Raw genomic sequence first — 21,945 nt, 5'->3', positions numbered from 1 at the left:
TTCGATGATGATGATGCCGATAATAATAATTTGAACTTACAACGCGCAGCATCACGACCAAGATAGAACGCACCCTCTTTGCAGACCAATAATAATAATCAACATAATCGCGTCCGGGTATGGTGGAGGCAGGGTGTAAACGAGCGAACAGTAGAAGGCATCCCTCTTTTCCCTCGAGCTAACAAAGCTGCGCTCCACTCCAGCTGTTAGAATCGTCATAGATACCACAAAAATAGTCTGTCAAACCATGATATTTCATATTAAACAACTTTATTAGATGAAAATCAAAAGCAATAAAAAAGTCTTTAACTGCTAAAATCAAGTGTAGTCCTGAGGAAAACAGACGTTGACAAACTCGACTACAGTAAAAGCAATAGTGGTTTCGGTTGTTAGAAGTGCGATCGTCCCATTATCATGTATACGTGCAATGCTATGTACATGTTCTGTGCCTGTACGCATTACTGCACACAAATACAAATGCTTCCCATCAATTATTTGATGCCTGTACGCTTTCCTGCCTTCTTTTCCGAAGAGTATTTACCAAATACTTTCCTGACACTACTTTCTGTTTCGGTTAACATTCAACATGGTAAAAAGTAAAAGCAATCAAGAAGTTTTTAACTGATAAAATTAAGTGTAGTCCTGAGGAAAACAGACGTTGACAAACTCGACTACAGTAAAAGCAATAAAAGTTTTGGTTGTTAGAAGTGCGATCGTCCCATTATCATGTGTATGTGCAAAGCTATGTACATGTTTTGTGCCTGTACGCATTACTGCACACAAAAAAATGCTTCTATGCACGTTCCTGCCTTCTTTCCCGAACAGTATATACCAAATACTTTCCTGACACTACTTTCTGTTTCGGTTAACATTCAGCATGTACAGTTCGTGACAGGTCGTACGTCGACTTCCAGATATCTTACTCGTAATATAATTATGTTCGTTCGGGTGAGAGTGAAAAACATAGAAGCCAAGGTTCCGCAGGTCACGGAGCAGTTCCAGACCTCGCACCATGAAGTCTATGATCGTCGCCTGGTCATTGTGAGAATTGTAGTGGATTTCAAAGAGCAGCTGATCGACATCCTTCAGCTCGTCTGACGCAATGATGTTCGGCAGGGCCTTATACTCGTCTTCCTCGATGTCCATTTTGAGGATATTGATCTGAAAATTGTACGATTGTGTTGTACGATCGAAAAAGAGAAAATAAGTCTATTGATAAGTTCTTAATCAATATGAAGTGTGTGGTAAAGTGTCAAACATACTGAAAACACTGAATGGGGACAATTAGATAACAATGTGTGTGGAGGTGTACAATAACAAAATCTGTAAATAAAGTAAGAATACTTACTAATACTTAATAACGATTATGTTCGTCCGATGGTGTTTGTAGCCAATTGTTAAAGAACGTCAAATAAACAAATCTGTCCTAGAGTAAATAAGAAATGTCTGATATAATATCGTCTGCTAAACCTACATTCACTATCCTTTCCTCTTTGATTTTGTCGTTCTATTCTTCACATGTGCGTCCGCATTATTGGCGTTTATCAACAAAACTACAGGCCATCCTTAATCGAAAGTTATATTTTGGGAAAGATGGCAAAAATCAGCGAACTATGTAGTCTGTACTTAATGTAGAATGTTTGAATGGTTACACAAGATCGCCGAATCAAAACATCGTACATGATTTTGTGATAATTTCCTCTCCAACGACGATATCGGCAAAAGGAAAAATGAAGAGAAAAAAAACCCCACAATTATAGTATATTCCACACACGCACATAACCTTTAAATAAAAAAATGTCTTCAAAATAGAATACTTTAGGGAGACATTTAAACACACGAACACAAATGCAAATCAACCATTTTTTTCACAAAATGCACAGTTTGAATAATAATTGTTTGTAACAAGTAATAATAAATACTCAACCATCCCGGTTCAAAATAGGATTAAAAATTTCTTCTTTAGCGCACCTTAGTGTGGTTTAGCTGCTTCTTGATAGACGTCAGGGTTCTCATTGTCCAGGCTTTGTCGTTGACGAAGTCTTTGTCGCTTATCCCAAGTTTATGGAAAAACACCCGGTCTGAGTGCTTGTGATCATTTTGTCCCATGCTACAACAAAACGTATTGAAATACACTTTCAGGCAATAATTTAGGAAAATGTATTTTTCTTTTAAATTCTTTTGTTTTCTCCTAAGTAGCTCTGGTTATTTATCTGTCCGTTCTGTGTGTGTATGTGTGATATTTGTATGGTGGTGTGCTATTTAGAAATAAAGTTTCCAACACATTGTTCCTGACTTTCATTTGTCAGGCAAGAGAACATAAAACTACGAGCTTGAAACAAAATATCTGAAAACACACCTCGGGTCGAAAGAGTGAACCTCGCACCCGTATTTAGCGCTGACCGCATCGTCAAAACTGAAGTCGTTGTTTATCCTGGAAAACAAAATCGTCTCAAAATTGTTTAAGTTTCGCACACGGTAGATCACAAAGCACAGTATATCTTAAATCATGTTAAACAGTGCGCATATTTTCAGTTGAGCGTGTTCTTTATACATGTTTGCCTTCTGATTTGGAACAGTTTAGTATAGGGACCATGTTATCAATCTCACACTAGAACAAAATGGACTTAACGAACCTCATTTTCCAACTGTTTTTTGTAGTCTTCCATACTAAAGCATATCAACACTGTGGGATACAGATAATGTTTGCCAGTGTGTACTAGACATGTTAGAGTTTGAGAATTTGAAAGAAACAGTACAACATGAATGCATACTCGATACTTTCTAATGCTACTATAGGACTACATGATAATATAGAGCCTACTACTGTATTACACATCATACGTGAAAATTTATTATGCTACTATTAAACTGTAGACTTGATACAATACCTCTTTATTATCTATTTCTGTAAATGAGAGAGAGAGACATATTTTCCTTTGTTGAGAGCTCATGAGTTAAATTAAGCAAAGAAATAAACATTTAGTCGCATCCCACACCCACACAGTTACTACACTCAACCCCCTACCACCTCCTAGCAATAATTATCACAGGTATGCGCGTGGTACATTTGTTTGTCCTGTTCATGAGTGATTTTGCAGCTGGTATAAAGGAACTGGCCAAAGCACTCTTCTTGGTGACCAGTTGTTTGACCATCTAGGTCCAGAGGGTAGAATTTGAAACTGGTGATGCAGTGGGTTAGAGGGATCTGTGATAATACCGACAGCTCTTAACCTCTGGACCTAATGTATAGGTCCTCTTGCAAAGGCAAATGATCTTGCTGGCAATCTTGACCACCTTCATCAAGCAAGCCTTATCTTTGATTGATAGAACACTGAAGCACACTGACAGGTTAAATCAGAGAGTGCTTTCGATCAGGCTGCGGTACACTGCTTCAAATACAGGGTCACGGACACCAAAATTCCTTATTTTTCTAAGCAGGTACAGGAGGTAAGATGCTTTCCTGGAAATGTTGTGAGTGTTTTCGTGGAAGAAATGTTTGTTGTCAAAGACTATGCCAAGGTACTTCAAACTTGACTCCTTTTCTACCTTTTCATTGCCAATAACCAAGAATGTATAGACAGGTTTGTGTTTCCTCCTACCAGGCACCAGTTCTTTAGTCTTAAAGACATTGAGATGAAGAAGAGCTTTCGTCAAACCATGAATGTAGTTCCTAATTTGAAGAAAATAGCTTGCTTGTGAGTCATTGTGTTTGAGCCGAGCGACCAACGCCATGTCATCTGCAAACTTCTTCTTCAGAGCTTAATTGGAAAGATCTGTCCGGACTTCAATGGTGTAGACAAAAAAGTATTGGGGATAAAACAAACCCTTATGGTGCTCCTGTAATGATGGTCACTGTTCGAGAGTGTGCCCCCCAAACGCGTTAAGAAAAAATTCCCTCATCCAGAGCACTAGTGATATGTTGACGTTTAATGCTAGGAGACGTACTAGCAAGTTGGATTGAATGGTCTTGAATGCAGATGATGTTCATGGACAGGATACGTACTTCTATCATTACTTTGACCAGCAATTTGTTAAAGTAATTGATGCTTGGTACTTTTTAGGGAGAAAAACATTCAGAAGTCCAGGATACCGACATATATTTCCTTCACATTTCCTCTTAACAATATACAGACGAATATTTTGGAAAGGAGACGCTTAACTGTAACACAGAAAAAAACACAAGCCTTTTTATATTCTTTCATTCAGTGCATATGACGAGCCCATGGAATGCCCGATGTGTTTCTAACTTGTGATCGAAAGAAGTGCTTGCACAAACAGACACGATGTTGACTCTCACCCAAACGAATACACCAAACATGGTGATTGGGGACGGTGCTCTATGTCGTCACAGACATCCCAACCGCCGTCGTCAGGCTTACCCAGACGAATCCTGTTGGTGCATTTCACGTCTACGTTTACCACGTAGCTGGTATGGGAAATAAGACAAAAATCATTCAATTATACTCTGTTAGACTCTGTGCATGTTTTGTTTATTAGGAACGTAAACAGTAGAAATATTATTGGCTTTGCAAACAAAATGAAATTCTTTACCTAGATGTTCACCTGAAAAACCTTAACTGTCCCACACTGTCGACTATGTGAACACGCCTCACCAATCCTGGTATCATTTCCAAGTAAAATGAGTAATTGTAATAAAAACATTTCCCATGTAGCATACCCTTTATACTTATTCCTGCGACGCCCAGTAGTATGGGTCGCCAAGAGGCGACTTATCTCTAATGTTCTCTTTCTAGCTACACAAGATATTTTACATGCATATTAAATGACTTGGATAGCAGCTTCTGAGTGTAATATCAATGAAATACTTGACTTTTTACCGATTTTTTTCTCTCTCTAGCTGTAAAATGTATTCTATAATTATAGAATGAAATGTATAGCTAGTGAATGGAATCTATACTTATAGAATTGAACGGTATAAATATAGAATGCTTTACCTTATATAATTATAAAGTGCATTGTATATCTGTAAAGAAAAAATTAAAGAACATTTCCTTCTTGGCGTCCGATACAACCGCGATGGGAAAGCATTCAGTTCTTTTCGACATATATATTACAAACAATACCGTGCACAGTTCAAACTCGTGACGTCCCGTTTGTCTCAGTTGTCTGTATTAAGATATAGTCCATTCTATTTCATTGTCTATAGTCTCTACAAAGTAAACATATTTATTTACAATCCTGATATCTGTTGCTAGTTTCTTTGTGTGCAGGGTGTAATCTGTCTAAGCTTTATAATCAAGTCCGGAAATCTGAATGCAGGTTTCTAGAGGTTCAAGCTGAAAATTAATTTAAAGTCAGTGGTCTGACAACTCACGTGTAGTACAGTTCCTCCAATTCAGCGTCTTTCATGTTCCTAATGTTGGTGGGAAGAGAAGGAGGTGCAGATACCTATAGGCAACAGAAAAGTCTCGAAGGCTCGCATCATCTCATAAAGATCAGCGACAGTTTGGATCACAGGCTGTCACACGACACTACCTAACTTCGTAAGTCAGTGACAGCTTCAGACTCAGTCAGTCATATGATTGACTAGAGCATCTAGTGCCTGGATGTGATTGAAGATAGCAAGGACCCTCAACACACTAAATATCACTCTTCCAAAAAGAAAAGCGATCAGAAAGAAAACGGAAAGACACTAGAAAGATCTCCCTTACATCGTCACGACTTCTCTCTGTCAGCGCAAATATAAAGTGATGATGATGATGATGATGGTGATTGATGTTGATGATAGACTGATGGATGATGATGATGACGACGACTATGAGCAACGATCGAACAATATAACACACAAAACATAAACTCCTATAGACATACAGAGAAGATATAGAGATACTAAGTTAATTAAAGTCGTCTAGAGAAGCATCATGTAACCAGAAGAAGCTTAAGAAGTGAGAGAATAGGTCTGTAGACCAACACACTGTTGAACTGTTCTCATAGTAGAGATGTGTCTTAGTGCACATTTAGAGGTTTCACATGTGGCTAAAGGGTTGATGTGAATAAGGATTGGCTTTCTTTCCTTTGCTGGCTACTGGTTGAAAGTCTGGTTATTTTGTTGTTTTCTTGGTAACAGGAATATGCAAGTTTCAGTACGTGGTAAAGCAAAGATATCTCACGATCTGTCTCGTCAGATAAGAAAGAATAAATAAACTAGATACCTTTGGGATGACGTGCTTGTGCATATACAGAAACCAGGAAATGAAGAATGCGACAGTGCACACCAATATAAATAAGGTCGTTTTCCTTGCCATTCTCACGTGCTTGGTCCTGAAATAAAGAATAAACAACAGTGCGATCGTATTTTACAACTCCTTGTTGACAGTCGCGAGCTCGCCTCATTCTCCCTCTCTCCCTCATACACACATCTGCACGCTCTTTCTCTCACCGGAGGACAACGAGTTCTCTTCAGTTTTCTGATAAATCTTGATCAAATTCACATTACTAACTACGCACAAAACCTTATTTTAAAATTAATGAACACTTTACTCTTACCTCCCTTACATGAAACCTAACTTCATGATTGGGAAAGTTTTAATTTTGGCAACTATTTCCAGACCTGAATAAGATTCAAAAAGTTATGAATCGACATAGATTTTGAAGTGTGTGAAAATATTTCCTTTAGCCTGATAAACTAGGCATGAAACGCGACTTTCACAGACGTTTTGCTAAATATTTTAGTTGATAGCAGACTAAGACCAAACGAAACAGTTCTCGAGTAAAGCGTGCCCTAGAAGGTCATGGTACTAAAGGGAGAGGCTACAGGATGGAAGGAAAAATAATGGTGAGCGTGAAAAGTCAGTCGTCTGTGGGATTAGGGTTGAGTTTTGAGTAAATAAGCCAAACAAATTCTGTGACTTCTGTAGATAAAGCCACGCCTATTGTTTACTTGTCCCGTTTATTTATTTTTTTTTTAATTAAAGTTTATGAAGTGTCTAAAAATGGCGAAGAAGATTCTTTCAACATTAAGCATTCATTGATGTTTTATTGAGAGTTCTGTCCCTTCGCCTGAGGAGCTCGTCTTTTCTTGATTTTGTTTGTGTTTTGTGATCATGCTTCAATTAGGTTAAAAGTATTGGACTTTCATGTTTACGTGTCTGCTGAGTTTTCTTCCTCTTCTGGTTTGCAGCAGGACTGTATATAATGCTTTACCTGTGACCCCTGCGCATGCGCCCTGTGTGCAGAACGATCTCATCCCAAACACTATTTCCCATCGCGAGTCCTCGCTTTGTTCTTCCTTCTACATCTTTGTTACTAGGTTGTGATCTTGTTCAATGCAAGAGATATTCCTTCTTATAAATTACCATTTCGTGATTTTCTCGTGTTGCTTTGTATTTATATATCTATATATACACAGAAATTTTAAGTATTGGAATTTCATATTTGACGGAGATCCTAACAACTTGTATCTTTACTCCTAACTGTGTGTTAAATGATGAGTATGTATGCCTGCCCTTGTGAGCGAAGAAAAATTTCTGTCCTGGGTATCCTCGACAGACAATTAAGTTTGTTTTGATTTGATTTTGATTTGATTTGATTTCTGTCTGTTTCTGTTGATATATCTGTATTTTTGTTTGCTATCTCAGTGTGTGCGATGAATATTTGTATGCACACTGTGGATGGACAGAAACTCCATAGTTTAAATTGTTTGCCTGTTTATTAATAATCGCAGCTCGACTGTAGTGGAAGAAGTTTCAATGCGGACAAATTTATAAAAACATTAATAGTTTAATTAATGAAAGAAACTACAGGACTGCTTACTCGTGGTTGCATACTGTGACGAAAATTTGCATTTTTTCACATTTATACCGAATACAATAATTTAAAAAAAAGGAAACTTACAGAATCTGTCCTTAGAACGCCATAGTCCTGCAGGAAGGAACTGTAAGTTCTGAGTCTTTTCCTTCAGTGAGAAAATTGCTTGTTTAACGCTGCTAGAAAAAAGCCTAGCAGAGCTGGAGCATGAAACTGTTGAACAGATGGACTTCCCTGTCGGTTATTTTCTGATTAGAGTGTAAAATTCTATCCAATAGGCACTGAGCACTTTGCCACAGCCGAAACGTTGCTTTCAGCAGCAGAAGATAGACGATGCTAAAGTATGTAGACAAGAAAAAAGTCTATAGGATATCCGCCGTTCGTAGAAATGATGAGTACAACAGAGTTTTCCTCCATATTAAATAAACAAGATGATTACATCTGATCACAAAGCGTGGCAAATGTTTTCCTGTGTTTGTTAAATCCAGTCAGGTCAGGTCAATCCCATGCCCGGTCCGGGCGTAGGGGGGACCGTCTGGCAGCAGCAACAGACAGAATTTTCCACCCGGTCCTGTCTTGAGCAGATGAGAGCAGGTCTGGCATCTCGCGTTCGGTCCATTCTTTGATGTTGGTGACCCAGCTTTTCCTCGGACGACCACGACGACGGCTCCCTTCGAGGGTTCTTTGTAGGATCGTCTTGGACAGGGTGTTGTGGCGGGTGACGTGACCGAACCAGGCGAGCTTGCGCCGCTTCACTGTTGCCAGAAGGGGCTCATGTGGGCCCACGAGAGAGGTTACGGTGCTCCGTACGTATGCGTTGGTCTTGTGTTCGCCGTACGAGATGCGGAGCAGCTTTCTCAAGCACTTGTTCTCAAAGGCCTGAAGTTTCTTTTCCGTTGCGGCAAGCAGCGTCCAAGTTTCGCAGCCGTAGAGTAGGATTGACACTACGAGGGACTTGTACAGCCTGTGCTTGGTACTGAAGCTGATTGAGTTGCTTCGCCAGATCCTATCCAGCCTGGACATTGCGGATGTTGCCATACCAATCCTGATACGGATCTCTGCTGTACAGCAACCATCTCTAGTCAGGGTGGCACCCAAGTACTTGAAGCTGTTGACTTCCTCCAGTTTCTGGCCGTTCATGACGATGTTGCTGCTGTTGTCGGTGGTGGAAATAATCATTACTTTGCTTTTTTCTGAACTTATTTCCATGCCATAGGCCCCCGCTCACCTGGAGAGTCTGTCCGTCAAATCCTGAAGTTCGTTGTTACTGCCTGCCATGAGGTCAATGTCATCTGCAAAGCGTAGGTTGCACAGGGGTCTGCCACCAATGGAGATTGAGGTAAGGTGGTTGTGGAGGGTTTCTTGCATGATTTTTTCAAGGAAGATGTTAAAAAGGATGGGAGAGAGTAGGCATCCTTGACGGACCCCGATCGTCATCGCGAAGAACTCGCCTAGTTGGTTGTTGAGTAGCACCGTGCTGGAGGCGTTCTTGTAGAGTGCTGCTACCATCTGGATCAGTCCCTCCTCTATGTTGAATGATCTCATGACCTGCCAGAGTCCATCGTGCCAGACACGATCAAAAGCTTTTTTGAAATCGATGAAGTTATGGTATAGTTCACGTTGATGCTCCAGGTGTTTTTCTATCATAACACGGCAGTTAAAGATCTGTTCTACCGTGCTTCTTCCAGCCCTGAAGCCAGCCTGTTCTTCTGCCAGCAGTTCCTCTGGTTGAGGATGATTCTGAGCATTACTTTGCTTGGGTGACTTATCAGACTGATGGCACTGCTTCAGGTTCCCTTTCTTAGGGAGTGGGATGATGATAGACTGAGCCCATTCTTCTGGCCACTTCTTTTCTTCCCATATCTTTTGACACAGTGTGGTGAAGGCCTTGGTTGTTGCATCTCCTCCATGCTTCAGCAGCTCAGCAGGTACGTTGTCCACACCAGGTGACTTTCCTCCCTTCAGACTGTGCATAGCTTCTCTCACCTCATCAGTGAGGACTGGCAGGTCTTCAGCCTCTCTTGTCCCATTTGGGATATCCATGGAAGACAAAATTCTTTCCAGCTGCTTCTCCAACAAAAGAACGATACCAAAAAAAAAAAAACCCCACCAAACAAACAAAACAAACAAAAAAAAAAGAAATTTGGAAAAAATAAAAATCGCGGCCAAGGTGTTGGCAAGCAGGGTGGCTGTTCTGTACCAGAAATAAAAGATAAATGGATCTACAAAAATAGACAATGCTTCAACAAACAAAAAAAAAGCGAGGCAAATAAAACAGTTGGAGACAAGGGAATGCCACCACCTGAATATGAAGAGGCTGTTGCTGCGATCCTTGGCAATATCACCTACCCTGATCAGTGGTATTGGAGGTAAGTGACACATTAACTGGCTAAAAAAAGTATATAAAACAGTAAATGACAGAATAATTACTTATTTTTATTTATTTTTTTTTTATGAAATTATAATAGAAAATGTGATTATGTTTTGCAAATCAGCTGGATGTAGGGAGGGGAGCAGTGAAACATATTGTATGAGTTGGATGTTTAAATCACGCTTATAATTGTTAATATTACACTCTTTACATTCTTGGTAACTGGGGACACAGCACCACAGGTTGAAATGGGTTGGTTTAATCTTGCCTCAAATGCAACCATTATTTACTTTTCTTTTATTGTTTATACATCAGCTATATGCTTGTTGATTAAATGAAGTACAATTTTTAAAACATGTTTTTTATTCCAGTGAATGGTCCAGATTCACAGGAGGTATGCAGGCTGAATGAATTCATGTTTCATGGTGGCTCTATTGTGAACTTTGCGCGCAGACTGCTGTGTTCTGAAGTTTGTGTGCAACATGTTGCCATCTCAACAAGTAATACACAATATCTTAAAATTGACATAGTGACATTTATTTTACTCTCAAACAGTCACAATAACAGATTTTAAAACAAAAGCAAAATGAAAAGTGAATAATTGCATCGACACACAAATATATATATACATTTAAATGATATTTTCAGTCAATTTTTGCAGGATTGATAATTTTCTGCCACTTTACACTAAATCAGTTTGTGGATAACATCACTTTTCTTTAGAATGCTATTGATGTATATGCAGAAATCTAATTGCCACTCTTGCAACCATCATTTACTACATATTTTTCTTTGCTCTGCCACAGAATATTCAAGTCCCTTCAAATCGTTGACAAACTTCTATCCGTCAACACCACCCTGGACAACCGGAAAACCCTTAGAATGAAAAAAAGAAAAACAGCCAGCAAAGGAGACACAGAGCAACATCTCATGATATGACATTTCAAAGACCAAAAAGCAGTCTATAATAAGCCAAATGGAACTAGAAATTAAAATCTCAAACTAGAAGTCTGGCTGCTAAACGCTAAATAAGCAAGCTAGACAAAGAGATAAATGATAATTAAAACTAGCAATACTGCCAGTGTATGCATTTTTGTATATTAGAGTGGATCTGTATACAGTTAAAAAATGTGGGTTACAGTACAAAGCCTCAACACACACAAACTCATACACCTGCAACACATATTCTGAAGTGAGATGCAATGCGAAATTAGAAAAAATATGGGTTACAGTACATAGACTCAAAACACACACACACTCACCTGTAACAGGTATTCAGAAGTGAGATGCAAAAAAAAAAAGTGGGTTACATTACAAAGCATCAACACACACACACCCTGCAACAGGTATTTAGCAGTGAGATGCAATGCAAAATAAAAATTTGTGTACAGTACAAAGCCTCAACACACACAAACTCACACACCTGCAACACATATTCTGAAGTGAGATGCAAAGCAAAATGAAAAAATGTGGGTGACAGTACAAAGTCTCAACACACACACACACACACTGCAACAGGTATTCAGCAGTGCAAACTAAAAATTTTTGGGTTACAGTACAAAGCCTCAACACACACAAACTCTCTCTCACACAATGCAAATCCTATGTCAAAAACTAGAAGGTTTGACTGTCACATTATAGTCATGTTAGTCTGCACAATACCTAAGCTAGGATGTCAATTTTGCCTTTTTCAAATTTAAAATATCATTTAAAAAGCAACTAATCACGGCTAAAATCAAATAGACAACAAGCTGAACAAGTTTTATCAGCAGCATATAGTAACTGATTTATTCTGTACCTGTAACAGTGGAGAAAGCGACGCACGTCGATTCGATGATTCGATTGCTGCTGCAATGTCATTTGTCAGTTCTAAAACATTATGTCTTCTAAATTTATATTTCTGGGTAAAGTTCTTGGTCGCTGTACCGGTCCAGGGGAGGATTCCTGTCCCGAAAAACAAGTTCGTGGCGCAAACAGCGTAGAATACGGTCCCCGAACATCCAGTCCGCCATCTTGTGCTTTCGGTACGATAGCGAGCTAACGGAGGGGTGAGGCTCCATTAGCCGTAGAGCTACGATAGCCGGCTATCGGCGGTCCCTGCATACGAATTTTCCCGCGCTATCGTGACGAAAGGGATATCGTACCTATAGCGGCGCTATCGGTGCTCCCTGGATACGGGGCCAGGTAGCAACTTCTAAACTTCTGATTCCAATGTGTACACACACTTTCCGAACAACAGGTACACAACTTCAAATCACATGTATACAACTTCTAAGTAACGAGTGTACATACAACTTCTAATCAACGTTAATAAACAGACTATCCCTCACTGAAGTGATCACGTCGGGGTCACCAAATTGTCACGACCGGTAGTCGGACATTGCGCATTCTTTACAAAGAACGACAAGAGATCACTTCAGTTTGAGACGTTCGGTTATTTATTTTACACTAAAAGGAAAAATACTAAATAAAACACATAAATTGTCATACAAGAATTTCCAGCAGGTCAAGTTAAACCATACAACACAAGTTCACTGTTATCCGTTCTAAATCAGAAAGTATACATCATATGTTGGTTCAACACCGACACTACGGCAGCGCGCAGGCTGCTACAACAGTTCTCATACACATGTCCGTTTCAAGCCACACCTAACGATACGTCTCTCCGAGCACTTTTCTAGCCACCAGCAATGTCCGTGTGCTCATAAATGTTCCTCAAGCACCTATAAACAGTCCGTGTACTCATTAATGTTCATCAAACACATACACACAGTCTGTGTAAACCGTCTTATTCTCCCTCTAACGTTGACGGTGGAGATAAACAATGGGGGGTACGACCTTCCCCCCCTCTCTTTCTCTGGAGGTAAACTCAAAAGGCAAAAGTCTTACTTTGAGTTGTCGGCATCAGCGGACAATCAAATCGTCAGTGTCCTCAACACTCCATTGCACGACTTTTTAAAGACGACAGCGACGGCCCTCCACGCGGTCGGTGTGTCGTCGTCGTTGTCAAGTACGAGAGTGGAGCCCTTTGCTCAACACTCCCCAGCTGTGATGAGATGCTGCCCGCCTTTAGTCGTCGGCTCGGGTTGTTCTTCTCTGGAACTTCTCAGCTCGGCGATGTCCACTGCTCCCAGTAGCAGATTCGGCGAGGAACCTTCAGCAGCAGTTCTACTGAAGTTGCGATCCCCAAAACACAGCAACAGCAGCGGCTCCGTAGCAAACACGGTACAGCAAGTCCGTCATGAATCCACTCCACTCACAATTAACACAATTAACAGCCGCCGCTGTATCAATCAGCTTCTCGATCGCTGGATGGCTCTCCCCCCCCCCAACTCAAGCTACCCTTCAGCTTAAATACCCGTCAACTAACTACACAGTGGCCTGTCACCTGGCAGAGGGGTAACACCCACAGGGCTGGCCACGCCTAAACGCTCCCCCCTCTACTTCCTTTCAACAAACTCGGCGCAATTGCCTAAAAATAAAAGAGGCACGGACTGATCCGTGACAACTGGCTAAGAAAGTATATATGCAGTGTATGCATTTTTGTATATTAGAGTGGATCTGTATACAGTTAAAAAATGTGGATTACAGCACAAAGCATCAACACACACACACTCACACACCTGCAGCACATATTCTGAAGTGAAATGCAATGTGCAAAACAAAACAAAAAATGTGGGTTACTATACAAAGCCTCAAGACACACAAACTCAACTCAAACACACCTGCAACACATATTCTGAAATGAGATATAGTCTCAACACACACACCTGTAACAGGTATTCAGAAGTGACGAAAGTGATATCGTAGCTATGGCAGCGCTATTGGTGCTCCCTGCAAACGGTTAGCCTGAAGGTACACACTGTTCTGTTGTATATTCTACGTACACGCCATCTTGTCGAACATGGCGATATGCAGCATATCCTGTAATTGATACCTGTTTACAGGGCTAATCGTCGGAGGTTTTCTCTGGGCACTCCGGCTTCCTTCCCCATTGTACGTTGTATTATCACACTAGCTGAAACAGAGTCTGTATGATTGGTCAAGTTGTCTTGGATTAGATAACCTGGTGATTGCTTACCTTACTTGCTGTTGTGTCGCTGGCTGAACGGTCAAGTGATTTCGTTGAAGCTAGTGGAGGGTGTAGCAATATGAATCGTTGAACAATATGAATCGTTGAAGCGAGGCATGCGAAGAGAATGTACTGAACCTAACAAGAAATAAAATACTACAAAGTTAAATTTAACAGTTGATAAACAAAAGAAACGTTTAGGTTCAAGTTATTATAGCTTGCAAGCGATGTGGATAGTGGACTATTTTTTTTGTGTGATATCCCTGCGCGAGTGGGTGTTTGATCGTCTGCTAAAGAGTAAATACACATCAAATTTAAATAAAAATAACATGAAATTTAAATAAAAATAACATTTAAAAGCTAAACACATACAACTCACGCTTTATTATTGGTTTTGATTTAGTAAAATACTACGAAAATGTCTGCTAATTTATTCAACAACACTAGAAGATCGATAGTTTCTACGCATGAGCATGCCTCGCTTCAACGATTCATATTGCTACAAGGGCAGACAGCGTGTGTGTCAGAAACAGGAAGGTTGGTGTGTGGTGAGGTTATTTTGGAGTAGATAACCTGGTTGTTGCCTTGCTTACTTAACTGTTATGTTGTTAACTTAACGATTGTGTGATTTCGTGTAAGTTAACGTAAGACAAGCAGTGCGTAAGAGAGCGTGTGTTATATTCCTGATTACCAACTGTGTAGCTAGCTTGGCTTGGGTACCGTGGCTGTGAGCTTGACGATTGTGAATTCGTGTAATCTAGAACAGGACAGGTGGGTGGTCCATTCGAAAGTGTTCGTTACCTGATAGAAATAGGAGATGGCAGATCAGGAAAGAGGAAAAGGCTGGAGAGGGAACGCGTAGATCAGGGAAAGCCAATATTTGCTAAATCCAAGGTGAAGAAGAGGGAGGAGGTCAGATCGGAAATGCGGAGAATAGGGTTCAGGGGTAACGAACTCGAAAAGGTTGTGAATGATGTACTGGAGACACCAAAAGAAGGCTTGGGAAGAACGGGAGGGAAATGAACTCCAGGATAGGATAGAGTGGGAAGAGAGAGAACGCGAACTCCAGCTCAAAATGGCTGAAATAAGAAGCAGGGCTAACCGCAGATGCGGTATCAGAAGGGACAGTGTCGCTATTCCGAATAGCTCGATTTTGAGGACAAGCCGCCTGTCCCTTCCCGATGAAGTCGACGTCGCGACCTCCTGCTGTTGTGCATGGTGCCTGGAAGCAGTGTGGACATTCAGGTGCCGCACCTGGTCCGGGGGGGGGGGCAAAGTTTCTCCACCCTCAATGGCCAGTACATCGCCATCCCGCGTATCCTTATTCACTGGGTATCTTCCTCCTACAGAAAAGTGTACAAAATCATGTGTATAATTGTAAAATCCATAAAATTTCATTTGTGCGCGCACTCACCGCACGCTTTATCTCTCATGCAAAGATGTATATCTATCCATTATCTATACAGTAGAATACATATATATATAATACAGTGGAATACAGATTTGGAATGACTTACGTTTTCTAGAAGACTGACTTCTCCTTGTGAACTACGAACAACTCCTGGAAACGTAGTGGGGAAAAGTTGCTCTGGTCACAAGAGTCGACGCTGATTTCTACGTGAAGAAACTTCCGGCCCACTGGTAAAAATAACTTAGTTCAAAGACTATTTTAACATATTTTACAGAATCTTGGATTACTTTGGATTTACCAAACAGTGTGACCGGTCTACAATGGAGAAAAACCCAACGCCACTGAAGAAACGTTGCAAGAAAACTTTGACGGACGGCACAGTTAAAACCTACGAATATAAATCCATAACAAAAGATATACGCTTGTGTTTCAAAGATGAAGAAGCAAGAAATATATTTAATGATAAGTTTGAACTTGGACGAAAAAAATCGGGCAATAAATCCCCGTCTGCTTTTGTGTCTTTTCTACTGGATCATTTCTTGAGCGGTGAAAGTCCTCAGTTTCCCTCCAGTCAAGATAGTGGAATCGATAATGTACCCATGCAAGAACAAACATCTTCAGCAATTCCATGTTTGTTTGTTGGTGAGCACGACAAGGTGAAGGATATTATTGATCAAGTTCATGCACATTCAGTATCGTGCACGTCTTCGCTCGAAGTGAATAATTCAACAATGGATGGGCATGTGCTGACCATCACTTTGGGCTGTGCCAACAGACATACTATCGTCTGGAGCTCGTCGTCCCCACTAGGTGACAGTTATTTTGCTAACGAAAGAATGTACCTTGCGTACATTACGTCGGGGATCATCCCCATTCAATATAAAAAAATTTCTAATTTTGCCAATTTGGGACATGTGAACGATACATTTTTGAGAAAAAGGCTTCCACGGTTTTCTGCAGTCGTTGACGTCTTGAAGCGCCAGTCCGTCGCAGCTGCACTTGCAGCAGAACAGTCTCCTGTGGCCGACGGGATCAGTGTGATGACAGATGCACGGCACGCATGCCGAAAAAAATCGTATCACACTGATCATGTTACTCTAGGACTGTCGACTCACAAGGTTGTAAACCTCCAGCATATCACCAAAGAGGACGGCGTGTGCACCCAGCGGCACGAGGCAGTGGGATGCGAGAGGATGTATGCAAGTATGAATGAGTCAGGTGTTAGAATTCATGAACACGTTCACGATCGTAACGTGACAATAAATATGTTAGTCAAAAATAAAGGTTAGAAACATCAACGAGAGGTGGCACGTCGCTAAGAGTATCAAAGCTGGGATGAAAAAAACTGGCTCAAGGTAGTAAAGTCAACATCGGCAGAGACAGATAAGAAAGCAATAAAATTAAAGTTTGAAAATTCAGTTGTTTTTATGTTTGTGTTAGTTGCGCTGTTCATTCTTCTCTCCTTCATATATTCCAGTTTTGCTTGTTTGTGGAGAATACACTCAGTCCTAACCCTGACAGTGTGTTCAGATAGAAGTCGTTTCGCCTCAGCGCTCAGAGCCTGCGGCTAGTACAATGGTCGGGTAAGGGAGACGTTTTATGGCCAGGCTACTCGGCGGTGCCTTTTGTCCGGGTAGTAATTGAAGACGACTGGCCGATGGCAGTCCGCACCGCGTGTACTCCTACTTGTATTCCTACCTTCCCTCGCACGGGCGATACCACTCATTTCCTTCAGGTAGGAAGACTTCGGCCTTTCACAAAGCGTGTCGCCAGGTGTGTACTGGATACGGCGTCGCTCAGCAGGCGGTTTGCTTTCGCCTGTAAATTTCGCAGTGTCGCAGCATATTCGATGACCAACTCCTCACTCTGCTGTCGGCGGTTATAAAAACTGACAACAATGTCTATAACATCTCTCCGCTCGCCGTATGCCTCTCTCAAAATATCCAAAATCTTTTCCGGCGTGTTTATCATGTCATAAGGGAACATCAGAACTCGCCGTCTAGCAGGTCCCTCCAGCGCGTTCAGAACATAAACACACGCGGCACTCTCAGGCATCGGGCTTAGGGCAAGAGCTATCTCCACCTCTCTTTCAAACTCGTCGACACTTGGCCCTCCGGCAAACATCTGAAGACGGAATAGATGACACGATCGTACAGCCTCTGCTGTACTGTCGCCCTCTGCAGCCATTGTGTACGTACACCTGCTGACACATCCTGCTCGCAGCGCCAAAATGTAACCGAGTGGTAAGGTGGGGTTGTATGGTGACAACAACAGTTCAACACTCGAACCAAAAAGCCAGGAACAGTCAGCAGGTGTGCGACCCTTTATTTCTTGTACAATGGTCACGGCTGCGTCAATCGCCCGAGGCGCTAGAGGTCGGAGCTGTCTCTTCTTTGTCGTGTAGCTGTGCGCGCTGTCTCCTCCGACTCTGTTCTGTCCTCTCGTCTCAGCTCTGCCCTTATATACCTCTGGGGAGGGGTAAACTTTGCGATGCTCTGATACGGTCAGAACAATACGCCGTTTTACCCTAGCCAATCACCGCTATTTGCCATCTCCCATAGCCAATCACCGCTATTTGCCATCTCTCACCATGCCCTAGCACAGGGGTGTCAAACACCCGGCCCGCTGGCCAGATCCGGCCCGCCAGGAAATTTTCCCTGGCCCGCGAATGAATTTTAGTAAATCATTGTTGATGGCCCGGCGACAAGTAGAAGGTAAACAACAGAAAAGTTCCCGTCGAGGACAGCAAGCGATGGGATGAGTTTAGTGTAGTTTGTACAGACCACCAACAGTGCACTGGTCAAGTTACCATCGCTCCTGTTGATGACCAGAAGGGATGGTGAAGGCGGGGCCCATAAATCTGACCTTTGACACGCGACACCCTGGCCTAAACACGGGCCGTGGGTCGAAGATTTTTAGTACCTGTTAACTTCCCTGAATCGGTCCGAGATCAAAGGTGACTAGGGAAAACCCACGTGTATGATGAAGCAGCTCATCCTCAGACTAGTAGAAACTCATCACTGTCTGACTTAAGTTGTGAGAAGCAAACTTGTGGAGATCAAGTTGGTGGGAGTATAGCTTCTCCAAGGACTTATATATATATACCATCTGGAATTACATGTGCGAACTGTGCATGAACTGTGAATTATACACGTGGACTGTGGATGATAAGTGCCAACTGTGGAATACCGACTGTCCACTTCCTGCGTCGTCAAGAGTAAATGACTGTCGCCAGGGAGATAAGTATCCGAGTATAAACAGCAAGCCACGGTGTTGAAATAATTGCTGCTTGTGTATTGATAATTTGTGTCTTTTTTACCTAATTATATCTTCTTTTACATACATATACTGATGCAATAACATCACATGTCATAGCAAATAGTACAGAGCAGAGCAGAGCACGCGATTGTTTATTAGAATTAATTGAAAGCTGTGTGGGGAACAAAGGCAGATGATCAGAGCTAAGCAGGTGTTGTGACTTTTCTAAAGACTTTTACTTAATGTTAATTTACTTAATAAAAGATCGAGAACATTACACTGTGTAGTGAAGGGATTTTTGTAATTTCGATACCAATCAAATTTTAACTAAAGGCTAGCCGTTAAAATGGCCAAGAGAAAAGTTGATTTTGAAAACAGTCTTTCAAAGCCAATGGGAGGCTGAATACATGTTTACTAATATCAGCGGTAAACCAGTGTGTCTACTTTGTGGAGATAGCTGTGACCACAGAATATAATCTTAGACGGCACTACGAGACTAAACATGAGAACAAGTTGAAAAGCCTGAATGCAGAACAGAAGCTAAAGAAAGTGTAATGAGTGACTGAAGGCAAAGTACGACTGTGTGGGGGCTGCACAGTTCACTCATTCCCTCCCACAAACGATGCCCCAGCTTCGTCTACATGCGGCTCGAATCTTGAGCTTGTTTGGCAGCACATATTTGTGTGAGCAACTTTTGTCTGTGATGAAGATCAACAAAACATCACACAGGAGTCGTCTTACTGATGTACACTTGCAGTCCATCCTGAGAATCACCACAACACAGAAACTTACTCCAAACATAAACTTGTTGTCAAGAAAAGATGTGAAACGTCCACTTCTGACAAAATAAATTAAAAAGAAAAACTGCTAAGCCTTGGTTTGTATGATTTTGTTTACACAAAATTAATAACAAAAAGTTCATTTTTGGTGTTCAATAAAAAGTTATCGGACTTAACTAATAACATTCGGCCCACCACCTTGTGTACTATGTGAGATTTGGCCCGCTGGTCAATTGAGTTTGACACCCCTGCCCTAGCAGATCCCGCCAAAACTAGCACTACGCTGGCCTACCGGCCCTCTACAACAGGGGCAAAATATAGATGAACTTTACGAGAAGGAAAGATTTTGACCATCTTACACCATCTGATGTATATGGAAAAGGATACTGTCTTTGCTCGGATCATTTCGAGGAAAGTCAGTACAACTGTCCAACCCACAAAAAAAAGTCTTGTCTGGAATGCAGTACCCACAATTTTCTCCATTCCAAATCCACCATGCAAGGTTGATAAGTTATGATTATTAGATAATAATATACTCCAATATATATTACTAAGCCATATTTTACCATCATGGGCCTTTGTTTCTGTCATATTTTATTTTTTTAATTAACATTTATCATGAGAGATCACATAAGGCTAATGATGATTATAGCTAGTATCTGCATGGGCATAAAGAATTTCTCTGTGACACTTTGCAATGGTTGCACAATGTTGAAACACCCTCATCCAATGAACTACCTTGTCTGACAGGGTGGAAGATGACTGTACAGGCTCTGCTTGAGCTTTTTGATGAGCTTCAGACAAATCATGGTATTTCATTACTTCTTACAGAAAGACTGAATCAAGACTGCTTAGAAGACTTTTTTTCCTGCTTTCGGGAAAAAGGGGGCATCTACATAATCCCACTGCAGAACAGTTTAGATTATTCTTCCATCAGATCATGATTGAGAACCTGTTTCATCACAGTCGTGGAAGTAATTGCCAGTTAGGACAATGACAGCTCTTTATTGACTCTGACATCTGTGACCACTGACAAACAACAGGACATAATGATATGTAATGAAGATATTGATGAGAATGACTATGACCATGACAGTGATTGTTTAAATGACAAAGACATTAGTGATAAAGTAAAAATCACTTTCAATAATTTTGATGACAACTGTAGTGACCTCTAGCCATTTTCTCCATACAACCACCACCTAAACACAAATGTTTAAACATTGCAGAAGAAAATGTGTTGCACTATATTTCAGGATATCTAGTTAAAAAGTTAATGGGAAAGATTTGTAATGTAAACAGAAATCTATATGTCTCAGTATGTGAGCAAGTCTTCTGAATGTGGTTTGTTTATATTCATGTGTAAGTCTGTTTTTAACTGTTCTTCTCATATTCATAAATTCTCATAAATTAGATTTTTATGGCTTTTAAATAAATGCAAATTTGTGCTCATGGATGTGCTGTTTGAATTTATAAAAGTTATCCTTTTTAAATATAGTCTGCTGTCATACATGCATTAAAACTCAACCAAACTGCCCTCATCTAAGCAATTATCATGAATAAAAGACACAAAAATTTGTTCTTAGATAAAAGTCATTTCATATCGCAAACACTTAGACATTTACTCCAAAGATAAACACTGATAGCGACGACTTTGTTTAGTAGTGGTTGATAGTCACTACTTTTCTTAACAAGTAATGAGAAAGATGGAGTGCACCCTCTCTATTTCTAAGCTCTCTGGGCTAACCACTAGGCTTGGCTTGCTTACCGACAGTACATTCAGCCTCTACAGTGACTCACTGTTATCTGGACTAGTTTATCTAAGGAGCAAAATTCAGTCCAATCCCGGATGTTGTGTGTATAGTAGTGGGTCTTCATGAAAGGGTTAACATAGAATTGTTTATATTAGGGAAAGAATAAACAAAAAACAAAATATATAAAAAATGAGCTCCACCTACATTTTAACAGTTGATCATGTCAAACAAAATTAATGATCGCTTGTTATATATGATTATATGGTCTCACTTGGCAATCAGTAGGTTTTCATGAAAGGCATGACAGAAAATTGGTCATATTAGAGAACGAAAACATCCCAAACCAAAACAAAACAAAACAAAAAGAAAAATGAAAACAAACCCACTCCCAGTTTTGAACACACCAACTGTCAATCTCCAGTCATCGTTCGTAACCACTAGGCTACAGAGGCGTAGCTCACGAAACTCTTTAATCTAACCTACTTGTAGTTAAACATTGTGTTGTTTTGTGTTGGGCTCTCATTTATTTT

The 21,945-nt window shown here is 40.8% G+C and overlaps 1 protein-coding gene across 2 annotated transcripts; it reads right to left on the bottom strand.

Moving 5' to 3' along the window:
• Positions 1-248: 248 nt before the first annotated feature.
• LOC112574017 (methyltransferase-like protein 24) lies at positions 249-14,376 on the bottom strand. 2 transcript variants are annotated; one of them, XM_025254799.1, is made up of 7 exons: positions 14,223-14,376; positions 6,177-6,285; positions 5,339-5,412; positions 4,301-4,429; positions 2,360-2,434; positions 1,972-2,110; positions 249-1,161 (listed from the first exon to the last, which is right to left on the bottom strand). In XM_025254799.1, exons 2-7 carry the CDS (start codon positions 6,267-6,269, stop codon positions 850-852), a joined length of 822 nt encoding a protein of 273 aa, XP_025110584.1. In that variant the 5' UTR covers positions 6,270-6,285; positions 14,223-14,376; the 3' UTR covers positions 249-849. The 2 variants fall into 2 exon arrangements, with proteins under 2 accessions (XP_025110584.1, XP_025110585.1); XM_025254800.1 differs by lacking the exon at positions 14,223-14,376 and adding an exon at positions 13,912-14,213.
• Between the last annotated feature and the right edge of the window lie 7,569 nt (positions 14,377-21,945).

The sequence above is a fragment of the Pomacea canaliculata genome, linkage group LG10 (genome assembly GCF_003073045.1).
Source record: "Pomacea canaliculata isolate SZHN2017 linkage group LG10, ASM307304v1, whole genome shotgun sequence".
NCBI classification, from domain to species: Eukaryota; Metazoa; Mollusca; class Gastropoda; order Architaenioglossa; family Ampullariidae; genus Pomacea; species Pomacea canaliculata.
The sequence above is the reverse complement of the archived record's forward strand: the minus strand, read 5'-3'. Positions and strand labels throughout refer to the sequence as shown.

What these genes read in the sequence shown, in the direction of transcription:
- LOC112574017 (XM_025254799.1), bottom strand. Translation starts at nt 6,269, where the DNA reads ATGGCAAGGAAAACGACCTTATTTATATTGGTGTGCACTGTCGCATTC. An exon ending in TGTTTGGTGTATTCGTTTGG is followed by an intron (nt 2,435 to 4,300) that starts GTGAGAGTCAAC and finishes TTTGTTTTCCAG; the next exon opens with GATAAACAACGACTTCAGTT. An exon ending in GTTCACTCTTTCGACCCGAG is followed by an intron (nt 2,111 to 2,359) that starts GTGTGTTTTCAG and finishes GTTTTGTTGTAG; the next exon opens with CATGGGACAAAATGATCACA.